The sequence below is a fragment of the Osmia bicornis genome, chromosome 3 (genome assembly GCF_907164935.1).
Source record: "Osmia bicornis bicornis chromosome 3, iOsmBic2.1, whole genome shotgun sequence".
Lineage (NCBI taxonomy): Eukaryota > Metazoa > Arthropoda > Insecta > Hymenoptera > Megachilidae > Osmia > Osmia bicornis.
In genome coordinates, this window is record NC_060218.1 from 3,965,710 (window position 1) to 3,988,484 (window position 22,775).

Genomic DNA, 22,775 nt, shown 5'->3' on the forward strand with positions numbered 1-22,775 from the left:
CTGCGCACCTGGCCAGTGCGTCGCTGCTTTGACCTGCCTTTCCTTTCGCCTCCTTTAACCTGGCTGGCTGTTGGGTTTTTCGACGTAGGAACTGTACGACGTGTCGATCGGCTTAGTATCGTGTAACTAGTTAAAAAAATTTCTCGAATTTAAATCGTTCTGTGCAGTTTATCGTGGGTTTGCACGTTTTTTAACGCGACAATATCGGTCTTTGTCGCGCCGCATTTTCAACCGGCAGTCGTGCGTCTTCGTCGCGCCCATCGCGTGAGTTCGCCGTGCGAGAAGCCGCGATCACGGGAACGAACGAAGAGGGTCCCTCTAGCCAACGAGCGACGGGTTTCGATGCGCAGTCGCCAGGTGAAGCAACAACGACGACGTGTGCGCGCAACGGTCGGGGTTGGACAGTGTTGCACGAAACCTTGCCACTCACGACGGCGGTCCGTCGACAGATCCGCGCAAACAAATAATTCGCGGGTGCTGTCCGTTTGCGAAGTTTATCGCAGCGAACTGTATACCTGCGCAGAAACGTGGCGCGAGGGATACATTTACACACCTATCATAGGTTTGCGATCTGGATCAACAACGGTCGATCCTTAACCTCAATCACCGCGATAGATAGGCAACATGTCGCGTTTCAACGACAACAGTCTGTGAACGTGTGAACGTAGTGCGGACGTGAGATTCAGGTGAGCAATCAGGAGGCCGAATTTGGCCTTGTCCAGGACACGTTCACGTGCATCGTGTTGTGCTACTTTGATAGGTTCAGGTGTACGTTGACCCAGAAGTAGTGAGTAGTGTATTGAACGAAACGGACGAGAGAAACGAAAGGTAATCCTGGCACGATGCAGACTACGGGAACAAGGGGACCTACTCACCTGGTCGCCCTTTACGTGGCGACAGCCGGTCTTCAGGGTAATGCTCTTGGATCTGACGAAGAGGAGATCACGTTGTTGGTTTACGTGCTGATCGATGTGCTGCAAAATAAGGTAAGTCTTCGGAAATTGTTGATAAACAACTGAGCGAAAATCAAGTAATGTGAAATTATGTTAAACGATTCGCGGTTTCGTGTCATCCATTTCCTCCACACGATTTCCTTGTGCCGATACTCTTTTAAAAATGTCTGACATTACCTTGAAGCGTGATGTCGTCGAATAACATGAAATAACGTTGAAAATCATTCACATATGTTATAAGTTTAATTAGAAAATAGGTGTACGACAGAACGAGTCGGTCTTGTTCCATCGAGTCATTGTTATTGGTTAGAGTTCTCGTTCGATTTTGATCGACCGGCCATGGACCAATAACAGTGATCGATTGTCAACTCGAAGTTTAAATCGAGTTAAAACACGAAAGCGCGAAACTATTAATATTTCATTGAACTTTTGTGAAAGTTTTTTAAACCACTGTCAATCTTATTGCAATCATGTTGCACTGCCACCGTACGACACTGTTTCTGCATGTCCCCGGTTGCCATTGTTTCTCGAATTATCTGGTGGGGGCGGAGCGTCGCGCCCTCGAAAGGTCGTCCATCAGTTCCACCTTTGCCATCGAGATTATCTGGCGCCATGGACTCCTTTTCTCATTAGTTCTCCTATGTTACGATGCTGGGAACCTACGCTTCCTGTTTCAACGCGTTCCTTTATCAACATTAACGTTGATTATTCTTTTTTTATAACTTTAGTACCTTGCCTATCTTAATTTCATTTGAATTCATTATTCCTTCAACTTACCTCGCCATAATTGCGGCTACGAGTCGCGAATAGAAAGTGTAAAGGACTTCAGACGTAGCAGCTTGCGTGTATATTAATATTAATAACTAAAATTAGTTGTAAATATTATTGTTTATGTATAATAATATTTTAAATTTTTATTATGTTGATTATTTATTTCATATCATAATTTTAATATTAGAACGTTATTCTTAAACTTTCTCAGATAGAAAGTCTGTTCTTTTAAGAAAAGTATCCAACAATTTTCTCGATGTAACGCAACCAGGAAAAAGACTGAAGAATTCGACTCGTTTATGTTTATTTTTTGCTTCTACCACGTTCAAGAAGTGCTCGTGCTTTTTGCAGCGATCTGGAAAGATCCAAATTTTTCCGGGTTGGCTTTCGAGAAATCCGGTGGGCATCCGGCGCGGCAACAGGTGCGCCTAGTTTTCTTTATTCTTTGTTGTGAATCGCCTTGCGGCCGAGTTCCAGGTAAACAGGGTCGTTTCCTTTTTCCCCTCGAGTCACATACCTGGCTATCACTGATCGAGCTTTGATCGAGGACAATGGCCGCCAGTTGAGCTCTACTCTATGCTTTACAGTATTCTCAAGGAAATACGTGTTATTTTGTTCCTATCTATTATTGTCTAATCGTTTCGATTTCGAAACTCGACCTCGACGCGTAGGCCGCATCTATCTTAAGGTTCATTTCCATCGATGTAAATAAACTGATAGAAGATCGATGATCTATTATCAGTGAACGTTACTTAAATGTTGGCGTATTCCAAATGTAAATGTAAAATTCTTATTGCACATTTCTAACGGATTAATCTTAAAATAGTGAAATAAATTGAAAAAATTGAAAATTTCAAATATTTCACAAAATTATTCTGAGTTCGTTAAGTAGGTGGCCGATATGAAAATTCATACGTTACCTAGATATTGCTGACGTATTGCAACGCAAGGCATTAATATCACTAAGGCTTTATCATCATCAGTGTTTTCAAACTCATGCCGAGGAATTTGATCTTACTTGGATTCTCTTCGTAATGACTCGCGTTGGGTACGTAAGGATTCAACGTGTGAAATGGGAGGACGTTGACTTTTAGAGACTTGGAAAGCAAGATTACGCTCGCTAGAACTGTTTCCAGACGCGAAACGGCGAGCGTGTGGTTTTAGATAAAAAACGTCGAGGTGTGTAATACCTGTAATTTGTAAAGAACTGAACTGTCGGTTAAAAACAGTATCCTCGGGGTTTTTTGACTGTGCTTGCAAGAACTGTACAACGGGAATTTGAAGTTAAAATTACAGTTATAAGTGTTTGAAGCTTTTGCTAGATTCATTCTTCCTGCGATAAATATATTTGATCTTCATGACGAATCGGAGCACAATTCGATCGACGACTTCGTTTGGAGAATGCTTGAACAACTCAGCCATTGTGATTCGTTTCCGGCGTTTAAAGTTGATCGACCAAGTCGAACTCTCTAACGAGCGATCGTTGATTTATAAGCATGACCCTTTTGCTGCATACATTTCCGCGTGCCGTTTCGATTAAATCCTTTCGTAGTTGAGGAGCAACGACTGTTCGTCAATTTCATTCGGCGTAACTTCCTCGAATCGTTTCTTCGACAGAATCGCGTTGATTCGCTTTGCAAACGCCCCGATATTTACATTGCTTCGCAAACACTTCTCGGTTCCTTCGGTTTCCATCGTTTTAAAATACACAGTAAGTCTATGAAGTTTCAAGACTTGAAAATTTTTGGTATTTAGCATAGAGAAGAAATTTCCAAGTACCTCTTTCCCTAATTTGGCGAAACAAGAATTGATGGTTCGGAGTTTCAAAGTCCAAAACCTAAGTATCGTGCGTCGCCGACCTTCCAGAAGTATCCTTGGCATCTATAGGGAAGCATAATGTCGATGAGGAAAGAAATTTCTAAGTCCAAATTATTTTATTACTCATAAAGATATGAAAATAAAATTCTTTGAAAAGGAAAATTAGGTTAGAAATAAGGGTGAAGGTCATCTCAAGGCCATATCTTTCGAGATTTCAGAGAAATCAAGATGTTACCTTGGAATCCGTGTTCAGCTGTGTTCCCAAGGACAGTTTCTAATTTCAGAACGTTATCGTCGCGCTGTTAATTTCTCGGTTTTCGAGAGATGATGATGATGATTTATCAAGATGGCGTATAATCGCCGGTAAATCTTTGCGTTTCTAACATATACACAATACGGCGCGATGTTCGTGTATGCAGGACACTTATGGAAGCGGAATATTTACTCCAGACCCTTCCTTCACGACCTTCGAACGGTAAAATTTAGGTGAGCAGGCTTTTAATCCGTCGGACAGGTAACCATGAACGTTTACAGAGTTCCAAGACGAATTTTAAAATACAAGGTGTCCCGTGTTATACTTCAGCTTATTTAAAACACTGCTGTTTTCGTAGAAAAGTTTCTAGAATCAGCAGGATTATACTGCTTTCCAATTCTAAAAATAATGACGTAGAGCCGAATGATTTCCAGGTGATAATTAACATTTACGTAATATATAATACTGGTTCGTTTATGTCGCGAGTTACGTCACGAAGTTTTATCGGCTAAGATAATTCAAGCCGGTGGCACGATCGTACCGAACTACCTTGATCCGTTAACCCCGCGTTAAAGAACCTGCCTATTAAGTTTCTTGCACAGTTTTCAACATTAACGATGTACTATCGTGTGACATCCAGAAACACCTATTTACGTATCATGGATTCCAATAAACGCGGTTTGACACGTGCCAATTTGCGATACATTTTAATAGTCACTATACTGAGTGTCTCTAAGTAAAAAAAAAGTCAATATTAACTGTAGTTTAATAATTTTTAATGTTGTTCACCCTGTATAAAGAATCATTCGTCAGAAACCTGATTCTTACGATTATTTCATTGTCCTTTCGATTTCGAATTGAGAAATCCGTTTCCAACACTTGCGTTGGTACAATTAAAAAAATAAGAATTTTCAATTTTTCCTGGTCGTCACTTTCTATCCGGATTCGTAACGAGGTAAAAGTTTGAAACGCAAACCGATTGTTTACAATGCATTTACATTTGTTTTCCTTGACTCGTTCGCATGCCACCGAACAATTATCTACTCCAAATTCCTAGTCATAATTAATGATTCGCGGTATAATCACGAAGATGCGCAGTAACGTCATTTTTCAAACTCATTTAGATATTCTTGTACGGCGTTACGGGACGTAGAAGAACGAGGTTTTACATAATCGGTCAAAGACGGAAACGATCGGGTCGCTTATAAACGATTTCTATCTTTTTTTTTTTAGACGCTGAAAGTTTTATCTATATCTGTATACGATTAGCTGGAACTGTTGCAACAACTTTCAATTATACGTTACGTTACAATGTAATAATAATGCAGATGATATACAATTAATTTTCTTTTCTATTTTTTAACGATACTGTAATAGGTAATAAATTAAAATTTGTAGAGAAAGTTGCTAATCGTATAAAAACAATATTTTACACGCAAACATTTACCACAATTAGCACGGTGTTTTATATTCTCTCTCTTTTCATTTGCTCGCCCCTACATGCATGTAACCAGTTCGGCACAGCAGTATACGTAACGTATTGCATATTCAAAGGGGCAGGCGTGATGCGGGAATATTTAAATTGTGTTTCTCCGGCCTAAAAAATCAACGTTTTTAAAAGATTGATGAGTTGTGATATAATTAGATTAGGAAAAATCATGATTAAAAGTGATAAGCGGTGTTAATGATTACAGGTGGTAGGAACGCAGCAGTACATTGTACGACCGATGGTAATGGACGAAAGTTGCACACCTGGAACCGGTAGCGACAATCCGGCGGTTGCCGGAAGTAGCGGAATCATCAGCGAAGCAGCGCTGGCGCATGCTCCGACGTTAACCGAAAGAACAGTTCGAGAACACGGCATTTCTTTGGAGCAAGCTATCAAACAGGTAATTGCGGTTTTACTGTGAGGTTTCACGAAAGTTTTCAAGTAGTTAAAATACGTGAACCAAAAATAATTCTATTCTTTTCCTGTCTACATTCCTAACAATAAGGAATACAAAACTTTGAACTTTTTAACTTCTTTAGAGACAAATTTACAGTACCCCTGAAGAAATTTCCCAACGAATCCTTTGTAAAAATAATTCTCTCAACTGAATGGAGAAAAGTTTTGCAGATGTACATATAAAGGATAGTGAGTTTTAAACAATTTCATTTTTAATGAAAGTTCGAAGCATGGTGGTCATCCATGTCGTGCGTGACATCCGGTACCGCGCCACGTTTCGTCGTAGACGGCCAGGCGCCTATGAGGCAATGCTTGCATCCAGAAGCGTGCAACAAAGAAATCGACCTGCCTGAACATTACACCCTCTTTCATGATCTACGTAAGGAATTTGTTGCCTGTTATTCCACCCATGGAGAACTCGCGACGCTTGGAATACAGGAGATGCTGGAATGTATCCTTTTACAAGAGACGTTCAAAATTATCATCACCATTTCATTTTTGTCGCGTTCATTTTCGTCAACGCGATCGCTAAATCCTTTTAGTTAAGTTACAAAAAGACTCGAATGTATTACGAACTTTAAAAAACCGGTACGAAATGAAAAGGCATATCATTATTTAAATTTCATGGATGTTTTTGCTAAATCGCACGGATAATTTTAGATATTTGTTCAGTCGTCACGCGGATAGTATTTGATGATGAAAGTTAAAAATATGGTTATCGATTCGAACTTTCGTTAGCTCTAGTTAACAAGTTTAATTTTCGAATGATTTAACTCGGAATGGCGGAGCCGGGTCAATCGTGACCTGGACTTTTGAAGCGTGTTACGAAACGAAACTTTGTTGGAAAAATATGGCGTGAAGAGATAGTAGAAAATTTTGAAAATTGGAGAAGTTAAAATTAAACTTGAAATTGTAAGTTGGGTCAGCAAAGCCCTGGCTTCGCCGTGCGAGTGACTTGAGGGGCGACGTGACGACTATGGTCGAAACGAAGAGAATTCCAAGGCGTGCGGCCGTTAGGCGGCGCGACAGAAGTCGAATCCAACATATTCGACGAACCTGACGACGAACTAGCTGCTGGTGCAAAGTCAGTCTGCAAGCGAGTGCAGAGAGTGCCTATCGAGGAATTAACGCTCTTGTGGTCTGCCAATATATCTCGACACGACAAATTAGTTGCCTTTTATCCGTGTTGTTTTCCCTTTAATTCAGACTGTGACAGTGTTCATTTATATTTGTTCCTTCGTTCCACGAATACAACGGAAGCTATTTCTAACTCATCATTTTTTGAAACATATTACAAGGTACGTTTTCCTCTTGGTATTCATGAGCGTTAAAAGAATTTCCTTGTAAAACTGTTTGATTTCACTTCATTATACATTGTTTTTTATTCGGTGAAAAGGTTCTTGTTTGCAAGGAAACGATACTTGCAATCATCAAAACCGCGGTAGAAAATTTTTTTATCATTTTTTATCATGTTGCTTTTCTGTTTCTCTTTAATCAATTAATTCCGATAAATTGAAAATACATGTATTATTTTCAAGATAATCCTATCTATTATAAACAAAAGTACATGGAAATGGGTAATTAACGTTTCCAGCCGCTCACTCGATATCGCGTGCTCAATAGTCAACGCTTGAACTCTGCGGCATACAGCGAGTTACTCGTTTTTAAAACTCCGCATCGTGTACCTAAGTATTAAGAAAGCGGCTATAAAAGACACAGTAAAATATTGCATATATGCAACTTCGAGTATTAATGGGTTAATATACATTCATATGTATAATACATCTCATTATATATTTTTCTTGCCTTGGTATTAAAGACAAAAAGAAGAAGAACCGGCTTTACAACTGTGTATACATCGTTTCAGTTTTTTCCATGTTCTTTTGCATTTGCATGAAAAGGTGTAGATATTTCGTGTCTGTTAAACGAGATTTCATCCAAAAGAGGAAACGATTCTTTCACAATGCATATGATTACCTATCGTCGATTTAATCCAGCCTCGATATTAAGCTCGTGTAGAGATATGTATATCACGATTGTTCCACTTTGCACCGGTTGTGCGGTCTGCAGTGTTAATGAAACAAAACCACCTGTGGCTGCCGAGATACACAATATACAGAAATATCGATCGATGCCAGTGTCGTGTCAAGATCAATCGACTATTTTAATTTCATATTATCTGGACTGTGAAATGTTTCTAATAAAAAGTAAATGTATTTGATTGAATTCGTCAGGAAGTATCTCGCGAATACACAGTTCAGATCATCTTAACCCTTCCGACCCGATATTGATATAATACGTACACAAATATTTCGTACGCTATATAAACTTTGATTTGTTCAATTTTCCTCGAAGTTTATTGTACGAAGCTTCGAGATATAATAAATAATAATTGGGAAACTAAAATCTAATATTATGAATATCTTGGGAGTCATGATAATTTATTTATGTAACGAAATTTCTATTTGCCATGGAAGACGTCGGGTCGGTGGAGTTAACCCTGTAAGAATCGTAATATTTTTAAAGACAGATTTTTACCACGTACAGTGTTTGTCTTTTCATGCTCAACACACCTGTAGCCATTCTTCTCGACTTTTACGAGCACACGGAATATAAAGGAAAGGAATCGAAGGAAAACAGATGAAATCGAAATACACGACAGTCAATATCAATATCGTGTGACTTAAGAAAGTCCCACCAAGTGGCCAACGCAGTCTTATCATGCGCGGAACACGGTTTAAAGGTCATTCTGGTGGAGATATTGGTAACAGGCTGACGATAATTATGCGCGTAACAAGTTCGTTAGGTTTCTCGACATATTTTTAACTATTCATCCTTTATTCATGACTACGAGTAGCTTTAATCGTTTTCCTGATAAATTTCTACCTCCACGATCAACCTATTATCTAATCTAAATCATTTAAAAGCAAACTATACTGTCGAATGTAAAAAGGGGTGTCAAGGAAAAAATTAATTATAAAAGTAATTAGCAAAGTAATTATGCAAAAAAAGACACAAATGCCCTGAGACCGTCCTTGACATCCAACAGTATAATTGTCGTATCGATAGTAGATTCGATAATGCTTCGATACATTTCACGCTCTTACGTAAAATCGTCGATTATCGAAATCTATATTTCGCATGATCACGATTATCAATTTTAAATCAAAATTTATCCTTAATCGAACTTAAATTAGATTTCGGTTTGCCACCGGACACCGAGAACGAATATCATGTAAAAGAGATACAGGATATGATCTGTGTGATACAGAGAATGATTAAAGATGGTAAGTACAAAATGGCGTGTCTTGACGAATTTTTCGTGCGGGTGAAATGTCAAAAAGTATCGACGAAAATGATTGCGACTGTTCTTTCGTTTTTTTTAATTACCGAGCAAGTGTCGTGTAAGTACGAGCAAAAAGTAGTCTGTAATAATGGCTCGAAGATTAAGGTCCACGTACGATATACTATCTCTCTTTTGGATTATACACAATCAATGAACGTGTACATACGTGACGTTACGTTCGACACTCAGTTTAAACACAGTTCTAACTCTAATCGTGATCGATTCGATTTCCGATTACACTTGGAAAGTAAAGAGTATACAAAAAGATACGCTTACAAAATGAATCCAATCCTGTCTTTTAGTTTCGTTTGAACGGGTACGTGTCTTTCTTTTTTCCATCCGTAACGAACAAGGTCGCGAATCTTTCAAGGCGACATTTTTCAGTGAAGGAAGAGTTCTTTCTACGTAATGTTATGCCACCTTAAAAAAGAAAGAAATGTTTAACGCTTCTTCGTTCTTCAAGGAAAACTTAGTTATTTTTCATTGGATGCTTGTAATGCTATTTGAAACATGTTCGAATTTTCAATTATATGCAACAGCGTGGTAATCGCTTTGACTACAAATATGAAATTCTATTAGTCTCTCATTTACGTTCTGAATAATTTCACGATTTATTATTGCTTTAAAGCAATTGCGACTACCGTTAGAATTACGTACCGAATTTTTACATTGTAAATAATTTACGTAAATAATTTACATTCGAATACGAATGTAAAAGAATGAAACGTTTCCACATTTCCATCGACCCGTTCAAAATCGTTCAGTTCCAAATTCTACCTAACCCTGCTCGTGTTACACACAAACGAAGAAAGGTTAGCAATTGCAAAGGGGACAAAAAGGGAGAACGAGAGGATAGTAACGAAAAGGAAGACAGAACAGCGTAGGTCTCAGGTCCGTTCCTTTGTGTGTGTGTTGTTCATGGTTTATGAGTACGGGTCAAGCTATGTAATGCTATAAGCAGTGACGGCCATAATACTTCTTATCACAGTGGTGCTCAATTCGAATAAATGTATACGTTGTGTGCTACTGTCAGATGCGTGCGCGCCTTTTAACAAGCAATAAACTGTTGTTGCCTTTTCGAAGGCACGTACGCTCGTTTATCAACAGCATTTCTTTTATTTTAGTCACATCTTATTGATTTTGTAAATTTGTCGCTTTCGTTCGTTAACATCAAAGCATTATCATTGGAACGTATCGAGAGGAGTAGAAATAACGATGAAAGAAGGAAGTTTCGGTTCGCGAGGCATGAAAATTCTTTGAAAGGTGTGCTGACACGTTGCACTGAGTAGGCAAATTGAAAGTTGAACATTTTGCACCAGCACGAGAAATCGGAGACAAACTGGTCGGTGTATTATTACAAAGGAAACGCGTTAGCGATAGAGACCTCGGAACTATGTGATCATATTTTGCGCGGGAAAACTGATTTCAAAATTTTTGTAATAACGGGTACGTATAAATAATGAGAAAGAAAGAGAAAATTACGGTTTGGTAATTTAAGACGAAACGAAATTAATTTTACTGATGAATCTAATAAATTAGTTAACATATTTTATTCGTTTCAAAACGTATTGTTGGTACAACGATCTTCGTGTGATTGTCCTGTAATCGGTTTTCGGATCGAAATGAATCATGGTCGCAATCAAGCATGGGCGACATCGACCCCTGAGGTTAATCATGATCTTATACCTTTTTGTACCGTTAAAAGTATTATTTTCTTATATTAAATACATTTCTGTTTATCATTGATGATATTTTGATTGCAGGGCACATCTTCCAAAATCCTGAAGTAGTTAATATTATTTTAGAACCTGGTATATGGTAAGTTATGACTATTATTTGTTTGCTATAGGATTATAAAGTAATATGTGTGAAATTCATTATGTTGATTTTGTTTGTTCCTAGCTCAAAAGATGAAGAGGTTGATAATGGCTGTGTAGTAAGAGCACGAGGTCTTCCTTGGCAATCTTCTGATCAGGACATAGCAAAATTTTTTCGGGGCCTAAATGTTGCCAAGTAAGTGAAACTTGCGTGTACTAGGGGGTAAGGCTAAGATTGTATAAAATAAGTTGTAATAACTGTTACGGTATTTGTGCACAAGCCACTTGGATTCGTGTAAAAAAGGTAAAGACTCATATTTAATACATAAATAAACTTATGCTGCTAATATCATCGCCCAATTATATTGGATCATTATACAAATGTAATATAATAATAGTGTTTATTTTGCGCGAGATAGTAAACAATATTTTTAAATATTTTCTTGGTTGTTTATGTTTGTCTTATGCAACGATAAGGACTATCTGGGGTCATGAATCTTATGTATGATACAAAGTTACCAATGATTTTCACGATCATTACTGTGTAATATTGTATTCATATGCAATAATCTAAAAACTGGAAATTGCACTGATTTTGATTATAACATAATTTTAGTGGAACCTTTTAATGTTTTTGTAGGGGTGGTGTAGCTCTGTGTTTAAGTCCTATGGGAAGACGTAACGGCGAAGCATTAGTACGATTTGTTAATAAAGAACACAGAGACATGGCACTGAAAAGACACAAACATCATATGGGAGGGAGGTACATAGAAGTTTACAAAGCATCTGGAGAAGATTTTGTAGGTGTTGCTGGGGGAACAAGCGGAGAAGCTCATGCATTTTTGTCAAGAGGAGCTCAAGTTATTGTAAGAATGAGAGGCTTGCCATATGACTGTGTAGCCAAACAAGTGGTATGTATTAAAACAGCAGCAAAAAATAATCCTTTTTTGTACGTTCCACCGTTATTCTTCATTTTACTCTTGCATTACTTTTTTCAGTTGGACTTCTTTTTGACAGGGCAAAAGCCTTGTCACGTATTAGACGGAGAAGATGGGGTTTTATTTGTAAAGAAACCAGATGGTAGAGCAACCGGAGATGCTTTCGTTCTTTTTGCAAAAGAAGAAGATGCTGTGAAGGCCTTGAGCAAACACAGAGATTGCATTGGTAGTCGATACATTGAACTTTTTCGAAGTACGATCGCCGAGGTGCAACAGGTGTGTGCGCATACAAATAATGCGGGTATAAAAGTAGAATGGAAGATGTAAAAATAGACATTGCTAACGTACGTATTGATTTTTCTGACTCGTAGGTTTTGAATAGGGCGATTGACCCAAAACAGGTGGTACTTCCGACGCCACCCATTCCGCAGCTTCCTCCTATACTTCCACAACACATTATCACTTCCGGTACGCGTAAAGATTGCGTTAGATTACGCGGTCTGCCTTACGAAGCTCTCGTAGAGCACATTCTCGAGTTCATGGGCGAACATTCTAAGAATATCGTCTACCAAGGTGTTCATATGGTTTACAATGCTCAAGTACGTATACCTCCGCCTATTATGTTACATTGCCTTGTGTTTTTGTGAATAGGTAACTAATGTACGTTCATCTTTATCTGTTCAGGGTCAACCTTCTGGCGAGGCGTTCATTCAAATGGACAGTGAAAGTTCAGCGTACGCGTGTGCTTCGCAAAGACATCATCGGTACATGATATACGGAAAGAAGCAGCGATACATCGAAGTGTTCCAATGCAGCGGGGACGATATGAATCTGGTATTGACAGGTGCAGTAACTCCACCGTCAACCAAGGCTCTGCTATCACCCGGTACGTTGACCACACAAAATCCCGCAACATTGACACATCCGCCTCCGCCGACACCGGTACCGGTACCGGTGCCGACGGCGCAGCCACCCCTCTGGGACATTCACGCGTTAGTACAGGCTCAAGCTCAAGCACAGGTGCAGGCTCAAGCGCAGGCAATGCGAAACCAAGACTTTTGGCTAATGGCGTTAGCCTCGAATCCACCACCTACGTCCACCACTCCCGCTTCCCCAACTTCCTCAGCCACAACTAAGACGCTAGCTCTTCCCGGACACAATCATCAACATCAACTTCCTGCCTATGCCATGGCACCACCATCGGCAGCTGCAGCCGCAGCGGCTGCTGCTGCGCTTCACGCTCAGCAACCCGCGCCGGCGCCTTTCTTACTTTTCAATGTTCCCTCACGCATTCCCATTTTACGCGCACCAACGCCTCACGGTCTGTTGACTCCTATTGTTCAGGCTGCACCTATCAATCCGGCTGCTATTATGGGATTAAAGAGAACTTGGGAAAGTGCTTTCCCACCCGATACACAGAGTACTGTCGCGAAACGCGCCACGTGGCACACACCGGCTACCGCGTTCCACGCGCAACCTCCGACCGCCGCACCAGGTTTGCCTTACCCTGCTCAATTTTATCCACAAATTTGATAGATCGAATCACTGCTACTTACAGCAGTTGAAACGAACCAGATGAGACTTTGTACGTTCTCTGTGTCAGCTGAATTTCTCAGCCGACTAAACAAGAAAAGTCCAGTGTCCGTAGTTCGTTCCATCGTATCTCTATTCATGATCCTTGCAACGAGAGGTTGTGATTTTTAAGACATTTATTTCTTATGTTGTGTTATTACAACAGACCATTTATTTTTCTACGAGTGTAGAGAGTACATGCTTTTATGTTTATTATAGTTTTAAACGACACATTCCATATGATATTCCGAGCAAACTTCTTTATATCGCTACATCAATACCATCACCGTTTTGCCTTTTGCCCTTGAACCCTTCCTTGAATGTACACGTAATCGTTTCAGAGTTATTTTCCATCTTGATACTTACATTGAGCAACAGTACTTAGCGTGTTTCTATAATATATGTTACTTTTTTACGTAACATGCAAGTGTTTTCGACGGTCACGGTACTTTTTAGAGAATACATATATCACGGTACGTGATCGTATCTATATATATATTTTTTTTTGTTATAAAGGCCCTTGTGTGGCGTATAAGAGTAATTCTTCTCGCATAATCACACAAGAGGCGCAGCAAAGTGCCTTAAACGTAAACGCGACTAAGGACTTTATTTTTTTTTTCTTTTTTTTTTTAGAAATTCGTGATTTATATGCGTATGTAAATATATACATATAAATTTATATATATATATATACAGATATCTAAATATAGACGTAATTAAATTTATACATAAGAATGATTTATATATATTTTGCTAAAAATATTTTTATTAGCGTGTAAGTAAATGGACATTCCATCCACTGTTATGAATTTTCTTTTTAAAATCTATTCTTTTTTTCGACGAGTAATTCCTTCCTTACGCGGCATCTACTTTACGCACGTCTAAACGATAAGAAAATTAAAATTACAAAACGAGCCTGCACTTACACTGCAGTTTCAAGCCAAATATATTATCATATTTGGTATGCAACTGCAATGCGCGCGAGCTTCCTGAGCCGATGGGTAGTCCAACGTGATGGACGAATTGCCACGACGAAAATCGACAAATCCATTTCTAGCCCTCATCACATTACCCAAGAGGCGTTATTAACACGCGTATCTGTGTCGCGTTAATTAATCACAGAGAATGGTACTCGAACTTCATACAGGATAACCGATCCGAGACTGTTTTTACCTGAACGTTCTTCAGTAGTGCAAGTACCGTTCCATTAAATGGATAGTTGCGTTGACGTTACGAGGGTTTGGTAAACGATACAAGGCATAAGAAAGAAGTAAAGATTGCCCGTAGCTTTTGCTATGAATTTTTTATTCATCCAATGCTAATTAATTACCATTTTTTTCTCGTGTCAGTATCGTTTGCCAAGCCTTAGGTAGCTTGTGATGTTGTTTAACTTGGTGTCGGCGGTGTTCACAATTCTCGACGCTCTTCCACGGCCTTAATAATATTTGTGATAACGTGTAGTTGGTGGAAAAACGAGAACTGCTGCAGAAGAGACGTGCCGAGTGGCCGATATTGAGTGTACTTTGGAAACAACATCGTTGTATACGTTTCGCCGTCGAACGATGATCCCTTTAGTTTTCTTACTGTCATGGCTATAAAAAACAAGAGCTTGTTAACATACAAATGTCCATGTAATCGCGAGGTTCGCTTTAGCCTTTCGTCCTTTCCACTTTTCTCTATTTTTTGTGTGTTGGTTTTTTCTGTACGCTCGATCTCGGTGTTTTAACCCGACGTGTGTTGTCGTTGATTACGACATGACTTTTTCTTGCCACGTTTTTCCTTTTTTCTTATATTTATGTATACACACTCAGATAGTATAATATACAAGGTGTTTGTGATCCAGTAGCATAACCGGACTGCGGATAAATCTACATGAAAGAGTGACATTCTTTTAAAAATCCCGCCATAATTTGGGGAAACACGTGGCGCCATCTGCTGTTTGGTGCTAAAAATGAGCTTTTCGGTATCGCCGATAGGGAGCGCAAAAAATACATTAATTTATAGTTCCCTTTATTAACATCGGAGGGTGCTATTGGGCGGTCTTTTTTAAAATTTAAAAATTTCGAACTTTTTCATGTAAATTCATCTTCCGGGCTGGTTATACCACTAGACCGGAAACACTCTGTATGTGATACGTGTACAAGTAACGTGATAACGAAAGGAATTGTTCGACCACGGTGAAACGGCACGAAACGCACAATTAATCGTATTAAAGTCCACGGGCATAGAAATGACTGGTTTGCATGTCGTGGTTTTGTGGAGGGACGTGCATACAAGTACCTGTAATATCTTTTCTCCGTTACCTTCGTTCGCGAGACGAGAAGATTACATAAACGCGTTTTTTTTTCTTTCCCTTTAGTACGTAACTAGACGTTCATTATATACGTTAGTCGATCTTCTTTTTTTTAATCTTCCAGTCGTTATTTCCTTCTTTTCTCCTCAATCGTTTTACATTCCCTAAACTGCCAATAGATGTACACCTGCCCGTTGATTACATTAATTAATTCAACGGATAAGTGTACATTTCTTGTAACAATTTTCTCGTACTATGACGCGTAATCCTATAATATTCTCGCACAAAGCCTCTCTCTGTTTTCGACAGGATACGGTAGCGTGTTACATAGAATCGTGTAGTAGTACCTTGGTATACACCTAGTCCTGTTTTGATCGTTACAATTGCAATGTAAAATATGCACGGCACTCTATACGAAGCAAATTCTTATTTCAAAAGAAAATTTAGATAAATATAATGACGAACCTTCAGTATTTGAGCCGTGCACATTTTGTATTTCAATCTTACAGATGTAACTCGAGAATCGGGTATTATTGCCTGCCGATATTATTTACATCGGGATTACGCTTCCTGATTCGGCTTCACATAGCATTAATAGACATCCTAGAGACTAGATTTCGCCGGGACGATGCGAAATGGAGCCATATATCCATTTCGCATCCTCCCTATGGGGCCGCATTTTGGTGTGTTTTATAACGTGAATAAACAAATGTATCGGTCGAGAATGTCGGGAAGCTTTACATGTCTCAATTTCCTTCGTTCGTTCCGTACAGTTTTTGATCAGTATGAAACTTTGCTCGAGTATATTAACTCTTCCAGCACGATGATGGCCTCTGAACGCTCACATATACGACCATATTCCAATAGAATAATAATTTTCATAAGTTTTCGCAGCTCTAGAATATAGGTTTTTAATTTTATATTCACAGTCAGATTTTCAGCTGATCCTCGCACCGGAAGGGTTAAACGCAAATGTCCCGACACTCTCGACTCCCGCACAGGTTCCTCTATTCGATATACTATTATGACTATCAATAACTGCGGCCTGTATGGTGTACGTAAGATGCGCATTCTCGTACGAACGAGATACACGTGCATTGGATAACGTTATGCATCAATAGACCAAGTGACTAAGAACGAGTCTATTTTGGTCTGCTGATGTGTAACACAGTGATACTGCTCCCAATAGCGGCAATAAATCATTCTAGCTTCGCTATTAACCCTCTGACCCGAGTCACAATCGTAGCTTCGAAAATGATTAGAATTTGAAGCTGTAGTTTCGTTGATTACATTCATTACATTTTCAGTGTCGGGTCGAAGGGGTTAAGTATGTCGCAAATTAATTTCATTTCTTCATCGTAGAGCCGCTTGATACTATTGATGCATAATGTCGTCCGAATTTTGTGTATTACCTGCCATTAGCTTTCGCTGGGCACTCACACGAGCCGTATTATACACTTATCCTCCACATGGTACAGTTACGCGCAATGATCTTCATTTGCTGAAGAGAAAATGTAGAAAATTGTTTCCTATCATTTGTCTGATCCGATTTTATTTTTTATGGCAGAAGGGGTAAATGGTTGGTAGGGTACTAAAGTCTAACAATAAGTTACACCGGTAGATTAAATAGTACGAGTATACTAGCGCTATCCACCTCTAGTATACTTGAAAGGCTATCTTCTACATTTCTCTTTAACTAAGAAAACCTTTAATTGCCCGTGACTGTACAGGTGGAAGGGCAAGGGAGAGAGTGAGTGAGAGAGAGTGAAAGGAGCAGGGAGAGAACGAGTGAGAAATGTAGCATTTACTTAGACTGTATCGTACTAACTCTCCAGTGCTCGTCACCATTATCAAAATTATCCCTCTCATCCGTTGAATGTGTTGTCTGGTATCTTGTGATCCGCTAACCTGGTGACTGACAATGTGTCGTCCCTCTTTTGCAAATTACATCTTAATTAATCATCATCTGAATGTCAGGTAAAGACTCGGAACGCAATTTCAGAAGTCTCTAAAAATGATCGAGAAACGATACGCATAACGAGTTTACGGCTAATCGTGATTGTCCTGGCGAAAGTTAATCATCAGGCACGTTTTCGTGCATACTTGCTCGCGATGTAATGGGATTATGTTCAATTACCGATTGCGACAACTTCTCTCACTTTTATTTTTCTTTTTTTTTCTGTTTCTTTATCCCTCCCTCCACTCGAGTTACGAGAAAACGTGTTTTTCCGATTGCGTTTCACCTATACTGGGATGTAGGACATTCACGCACACACACACTGACCCAATACACACATACACATAGAAGTATATATACCGATCTTTTTTTACCCCTTGTATACACACTTTTTTTCTGTATATCGACGATTATATATCGATGGTGAATCGATCATGTTTAATAAATGTGCCTTGTGGACATACATATCTTTTTGCTTGCCGGGTTGGTGGACTCTTACCCTGATTATATTACCTCGCCTGGTGGTGGTAATTTTCGCGGGCATTCATATTTTATCAATTACAGTTCTAATTTTTTACCGTGACACGCTGGTAAGTCTACGTACGGATATTCAAATGATTCAAAGTAGTATCACGAGATTTTTAGTTTTCATGTATGTCTGTGAAAATTATGATCACCATCACCTTGTTACGTTCTATACATTTTTTTTCACTGGGCTCGCAGGTATCTTTGGTGTCTACAGATCAAGTTGGAGATTTATGTGTCGTAACTCTTGCCTCCTTCTCTCTATTTCCTCTGGCTCACACAGGTTCTCTCTTTTATCCTTTTAATCTCTCTTTCTCTCTCTCTCTCTCTTTGTTGCTATATCGCTATCTCTCCCGCTCTCTTTGCCTTATATTTTGTGTATCATCCTCTCCAATCGTTGGGTCAATCCATCCCTTTACCCTTTGGTTCCATTCCAAGGGACGATCACGATCCCTGAAAAGCATAATAATTTTTGTGTCAGCATTAACATAATGTCTAACATTGGTTTAATTTAAAAACAATGTGACAAATATGAAACATTTAATTGAACGTGATCAGTTCCTGTTCCTTAATTCCTCTGAAAAATCCAAAGAGAAACCTCGTGATCCTTTATAATTTTTGCAAACGCCTCGATTCGATGCGAATCCTCGTAGCAAAGCGAATACGGTGCAAAAAATTAGCGATACAGTAACAAGCTTTGCAATATGTGTCGCTAATTCTCATTGTTATTTAACAATTTTTATATGTTACATGGAATATGATAAAAGATGCGATAACCTTGATCCTTTGTTTCATACGAGGCTCGCACGGTGAAAGGCTTTTAATTCATTGAAAAAAAGGGAGATGGGAGAGTAAAAGGGAGATAGAGAGAAAGAGAGAAGATTTGAGAGAGGGAAGCAAGAAGAGAAAAAGAGAGAGAGTGAGAAAGGGAGAGTCTGAGTGAATTTTTGGTGATTTGGCAGAGGGGCGAAATCGCAAGTTGGTGCTACATATATATAAAACATACGTATATATCGTGTTACAATGGTGCAGTGTCGATTGCTGTTTGGTAGCGGGATCTACAAATACTAACTTCTGTGCTTCCAGGTAGGCCAAGTCCAAATCATTATTCCTTTGGATGGCGTGCTTTTACATGGTCCGAGCGAGTGTTTGAAAAATAATAAAATAATCAGAGGAAGACCTTTCATTTAATAAACCAAAAAAAAAAAAAAAAATTAACGTGTTTCGCATGGACCGTGGAAAATCGTCATATTAATCGTGAAATCGTGCAGGTAACGGGAGTACGCATACAAGAATTATACGATTCAAAATTATTAACAAAGGAGACGAGAATGCGTTCGAGTATTCTTCTGCACGATGTCATTGACCACGATACGTGGTGTGGTTACATAGTTGGGCACTCTTCTTACGTTTGTACATACATAGAATCTCTGGGTGTTATTAGAATTTTTTTTATTCTTTTTTTCAATCAGGAAATTATCGATTCAAGCAAGTTGTCGCGATGAGAGTATCATACGTAATACCTCAGGCTCTTATTAAGAAACCGTAATGTTTTCCTTTTTTTTTTTACATTTTGTTCTCTTCCGTAGTCTGTCTTAAAATTTCTTTTTTTTTTATGGTAAAGGAGTAACTTACAGATTTTAGTAGAATGCTATTGAATTAATTTGATCGAACGTTGATTGTCTTCCTTCTTGTTCTTCCATCTAGGAGGCACGATGTTGCCACCACCACCGGTCGCTATATTTCCACCTGCTGCTGCGATGCTACCACGTGGACCACCACAGTTTGCGGCACCTTATCCACCTCCAATTTTTTATTGGCCTTATCCCTCGCCACCAGTCAGCCCCACTAATTATTATAATCCGGCGAACGTTGGTGGTATCGCGGCGATTCCTCAGCAAGCGGCATTGGTAAGTTCCAATCGTTATGAATCTTTAGCTCTTTGGACCCTGTGGAGTTAATGTTACGTTAGTGTTAACATAATTTTCATATAATCTGGTTTTCAGTTAACTCCAGCCGAATGCTTGCAATTAGCACCAGGGACAACGGTACCTGCGACGACCACACCAACGGCAGATCAACGCATCGAAGCATTCCTCCCAAGAATGGAGATGGAGAAGCGTGTACCTCTTCCTGCACCTCCACAGGCAGAGTGCAATCCTTTCGTCGAAGTTTTCATGGTGTGATCCTCGACTCGATCCGCTTTGAACGCTTGCCGCGTTGATTTTTTTTTGGCAAATCCTTAGCCTCGCACGACAGAAATTGAATGTTACGTCTTTTCTGCTACTCGCAAAAGAGTACCGTGTTCTTGAATGTGCGTAGAAATCTTCATCCTCATCCTTGAGGAACCAAGTCTCGAGAGGTATTCAAATCCTGCGACAGGATTTATCTTTCTGATCCTCGACGGAAGCTCCCTTACCGCAAATCTAACGCGCCACCGAGTGGCACGTTTCTTTCTAGTCTAGAGACAGATGCAAGTCGTCGTAGCATAGCACACTGACGTCGTTTCCTTCTCGCTGTTTTTTTCAGTTTCTCTGGAATTAAATAAACCCTTTATTCTTGGGCCTCGATTTTGCAATTCCTTTGTTACGTATCTATTGTCGTCGCTCTAAAAAACTGTGTCTACATTGTATATCATTGTCGTTTTGTTATATAATATAGGCACAGTCTTAGGTAGTTGATATTTTGAAACGTTACTAGATATTCCATGTGCAATTGACCAGAGAATTGGATTATCTGGCTGTTCTGATAACATGAAGGTCTCGAAATAAATGATGTTGATCGTTTGTGATTAGGCCAGCTAATTTGGTGATCACAGCACAAACGATTTTAAATGTGTTAACGACGTAATTTGTACAAACTTCTTGAATATCTTGTTCCGAGTACCAAGCTGTGTTCTTGCGCTCGATTGTGTTGACCACTTTGCTCAACACAAAGTAAAAATAGTTGTAATTGTTGAGAAAAAAGAAAAAAAAAAAGATGAACGCGTAATAGCATGTCTATTTTAAAAATTTTAATTAATTTAATTTAAAGTTTTAATATAAAAATTTAATGTATAACTTTATCGCTCATCGTTGTTCGAACGAGGTACGTTGTTACTCGTTGATTTGCTATAGATTTCAATTATTATTAATATTATTATTATTACTATTATTAATATTAAATAAGTTATTCGACTCCAAAGTGACGTCTGATGTTAGCTTTCGTACCATCGGTTTGCTTGAATCGCTGTAGGAAGCTAGGAATCGCATAGTAATGCGTTTATAGTTTTTCATCATCAAATCGTGTCACCTAATGATATACTTCGAATCAATTTTCTATTTCAATTTTAGGTATCTTCGATACATTACCTAATCGCAGTTCATTCCGTGCACTTTTGATCAAAGTCAAATTGAAGATATCATTCTTCAATGCTTTTGGGAATATTCATTTTTATGTTCCTGTTCCTTTAATGGCGCTCGTGTACAAAGGTGCAATTTTAGATGTAAAAGAGTAGCGTTTGAAAAGTCAGGGTGACTTTAGAATTAAATGCATTCGATAGAAAGATACTTTACAAATTATCTTATATTTTAAACGTGTTTATCGTAATGCAGACATATTACACGTGTAGACAAATTACATAAGTATATTTACAAATATTACGATTAAATATTCAAATGAACTCGAATAATCGATAATCGACGTATAGTTGTATTTGACAATGTACGTTTCGATTTCATAATATCCAAATTACGTGACATCATTTGATTTTTAATTAAATGAATGCTATTGTGCGTATATAAGGCATAAAATTAAGAAAGAACGAAAGATTATATTGAGAGAAATATCTTTAAAGATGAGTTATCGAAACTCTCGATTCAAACGTACCTGAAGTTGTCTATTTGAACGTACGCGCCAAAACTAATACTGTCAGTGACACGTGATTTGTTGTATTTTGTTCAGCGATTCCTGTCGCAATGAGAAGTGCAATTAAGAATTGTCGAAGTGATTAATAAAATATACGAGTGCTACGAGTTAAAAATTTTATCGGCTCGTGTATAGACGAGAGTTTACAATTAAGTGCATTAAAGAAATAAATGTACGCGTAATAGTACTACCAGGTTAACGAGCACCGCGAATAAACTGATCTTGTTTCTCGTTACCGTGCGTACTGTTTTGCACGAAACTGGTGCAATAATTTATCCCCATTGTTTTTTCTTGTTGTGACGTGTGCAATAGGGATCGAAAAGGACATGCTTCCTGTACTGTGGAATACCAGGTGACAAAATTACTTTCGATTAATATTTTCCTATAGTTCCTTTTTTAGAATAAAGAACATAGTAACAATTGTCAAGAACTTTAGATCTTGACACACGTCCTAAGAGGATAGTTCCTAATGAAACATGTTCTGCTCTGGAGAACGAATTTTACTAAAAAAACGCAAAATTTTTTTTTATTAAATAGATGCAAAAATATATAGACAATCCTTGGAAATTAAATCGAACTATTCCGCAGTTAGCGGAAGCGTCCGATTTGATCTCGACGCGACTCCTATAATGTTAGTCTAATAGAAAATTGTATATACATTTGTATGCCTATTTTATTATA

General features: G+C 38.6%; 1 protein-coding gene across 6 annotated transcripts; it reads left to right on the forward strand.

The window, feature by feature from the left end:
* Nucleotides 1–59: 59 nt before the first annotated feature.
* Nucleotides 60–22,329, forward strand: LOC114871613 (RNA-binding protein fusilli). 6 transcript variants are annotated; one of them, XR_003788608.2, is made up of 13 exons: nucleotides 357–986; nucleotides 5,490–5,684; nucleotides 5,963–6,191; nucleotides 8,938–9,027; nucleotides 10,850–10,904; nucleotides 10,989–11,099; nucleotides 11,544–11,814; nucleotides 11,902–12,117; nucleotides 12,213–12,440; nucleotides 12,526–12,727; nucleotides 19,151–19,274; nucleotides 19,896–20,098; nucleotides 20,195–20,288. XR_003788608.2 is itself a non-coding variant. In XM_029177751.2 (12 exons), the coding sequence occupies exons 1-12, from the start codon at nucleotides 843–845 to the stop codon at nucleotides 20,372–20,374; spliced, it is 2,124 nt and encodes a 707-aa protein (XP_029033584.2). In that variant the 5' UTR covers nucleotides 387–842; the 3' UTR covers nucleotides 20,375–22,329. The 6 variants fall into 6 exon arrangements, 5 of the variants coding, with proteins under 5 accessions (XP_029033574.2, XP_029033566.2, XP_029033591.2 ...); XM_029177751.2 differs by lacking the exon at nucleotides 19,151–19,274 and having other exon boundaries at nucleotides 387–986; nucleotides 20,195–22,329; XM_029177741.2 differs by lacking the exons at nucleotides 19,151–19,274; nucleotides 19,896–20,098; nucleotides 20,195–20,288 and having other exon boundaries at nucleotides 60–686; nucleotides 761–986; nucleotides 12,526–14,044.
* The last annotated feature ends 446 nt before the right edge of the window (nucleotides 22,330–22,775 follow it).